Source organism: Aphanomyces invadans (genome assembly GCF_000520115.1).
Source record: "Aphanomyces invadans strain NJM9701 unplaced genomic scaffold supercont1.17, whole genome shotgun sequence".
NCBI lineage: Eukaryota > Oomycota > Saprolegniomycetes > Saprolegniales > Verrucalvaceae > Aphanomyces > Aphanomyces invadans.
Window position 1 is genome coordinate 964,146 of NW_008580162.1, and position 1,659 is coordinate 965,804.

Genomic DNA, 1,659 nt, shown 5'->3' on the forward strand with positions numbered 1-1,659 from the left:
ATGATATTCAAGATATCATAGTTTTTGGTTGTAGCCAATCAACAAGTGCTTTGAATTGACTCGTTCTTGAGAGACACCCGGGCCAACTCCGCAGCCTGGGCAATTATCTGTTCGTCCCGTCGTGCTCGCTCCAACACAGCAAGAGCAGGATCACTCGCAATCTGCTGATAATGATGGTGCACTTCTTCGGACTGGACCATAACCGGAAACGGACCAAGTGACGGTCGAGTTGCTTGAAATGGGGCTGGAACCGGCACTCGGCTCAACAACCTCAACGAAGGATCTTCGGCTACCACGAGCCTGTCCTCCACGCCGTTCATTGAGGATGTAGCATCGTCTTCATAGACGAGGTCTTCAATCTCCTAGCGCCTTGCTTGGCGAACTGAGATTCGCCATTCCGGTAGTAGGAGCGTACGGTCAGAGAGCTGATCGCTGGAGCTTCCATCGACCAGGAGTTTTTCAGCCGCGATAATCGACTATATTTATTGATGTGTTCCGGCTCGCGCAGCGTCCGGTAACCACTGCTGAAGTCCGCGTCCTTGGGCAGGGGACAACCTCGCTTGGGGGGCGCGACTCAAATGAGAAACTGATGTATTAGAGAGTTTACAGCGGCCTGGAAGGTCGCGATAGAGGGGCGTGGGACATCAAAGCAAATGGAGGGGTTGCATGGCACGAAAGAGCAATTGGAAGCCGGGATGGGTTCTGAACCCGGGACTTCACGTTTGTGTACACCAGGACAATGCCTGGGATGGGTACTCCGGGATTGGCTCTGAACCTGGACTCGCATTCGTGATATACGGGACGACACGACTGCCTTGATCCAGCAACAGACTGGGGGTTTAGACAACACGTAGAGGTGCAGACACACACAACACCGGGCACCCATGGCTATTGCTACCCAACACCATGCACCGCCCAGCGGAAACCGTCACTTTCGCGGCAAACTCTGCTAGCATATACTTGGTAGGCTCAATGTCCTTGACGGCGACAGCAGGCTGGGATTTGCTCTTGTCGCAATACGATTCGTCACCCCGTACGACGTCGCCTGCGGTGCACACCATCGCGACGACGGCAACGAGGGTCAACGTCTTGAACGCAGAAAACGTTGTCCTTGACGGCGGGAAGTAGATATGAAAAAGGGCACCGAGCGCAGCCGTGTTGGCCAAACTGCCGCATGACGAGTTTGATCGACATTCAGGTTCAAGATCTTACCTGATTTCGGGTGGGTGGCTGGGGCGAGGTGATCGCGAGATCTGGTGGCGTTGACGAGTTGACCACACCCCCTTCCCTCTCATGGTGCACCCAGCAGAAAATGCCCGTCAAGGAAGAATGCGACGTTGTGGGGACAGGTTGTCGGTGACAAATGACATGCGTGGGCAAATGCCCCAAAGGAGTCCGTTTGCCGGAACAAAAAGGTTCACTTGTGTGAAATTCCGCCGATGCACCCCCTCCCGTCCGTTGGCACACCAGCAGCCGGAGCCCGACTTCTTGTGCGACCTTTGGTGTGGGGCATGTGGGAATCACGGCTCAATTCGCTCTCTCAACCCGCCATCCGCCGCCTAGATCCCGATCCGAAGCCCGTGTTGATCACTGGTGGCTAGAGAGGGGTGAGGGGAACCGATTGAATCCAGAAGTGAGTGCATATGAATTAATCAGCTA

The 1,659-nt window shown here is 54.8% G+C and overlaps 1 protein-coding gene across 1 annotated transcript; it reads right to left on the reverse strand.

Annotated features, from left to right (window-relative positions):
- Positions 1-839: 839 nt before the first annotated feature.
- On the reverse strand, positions 840-1,295 carry H310_08468 (hypothetical protein; the record flags this gene model as incomplete). The annotated part of the gene is made up of 2 exons (XM_008874202.1): positions 840-1,167; positions 1,213-1,295. 2 exons carry the CDS (start codon positions 1,293-1,295, stop codon positions 840-842), a joined length of 411 nt encoding a protein of 136 aa, XP_008872424.1.
- Positions 1,296-1,659: the final 364 nt, after the last annotated feature.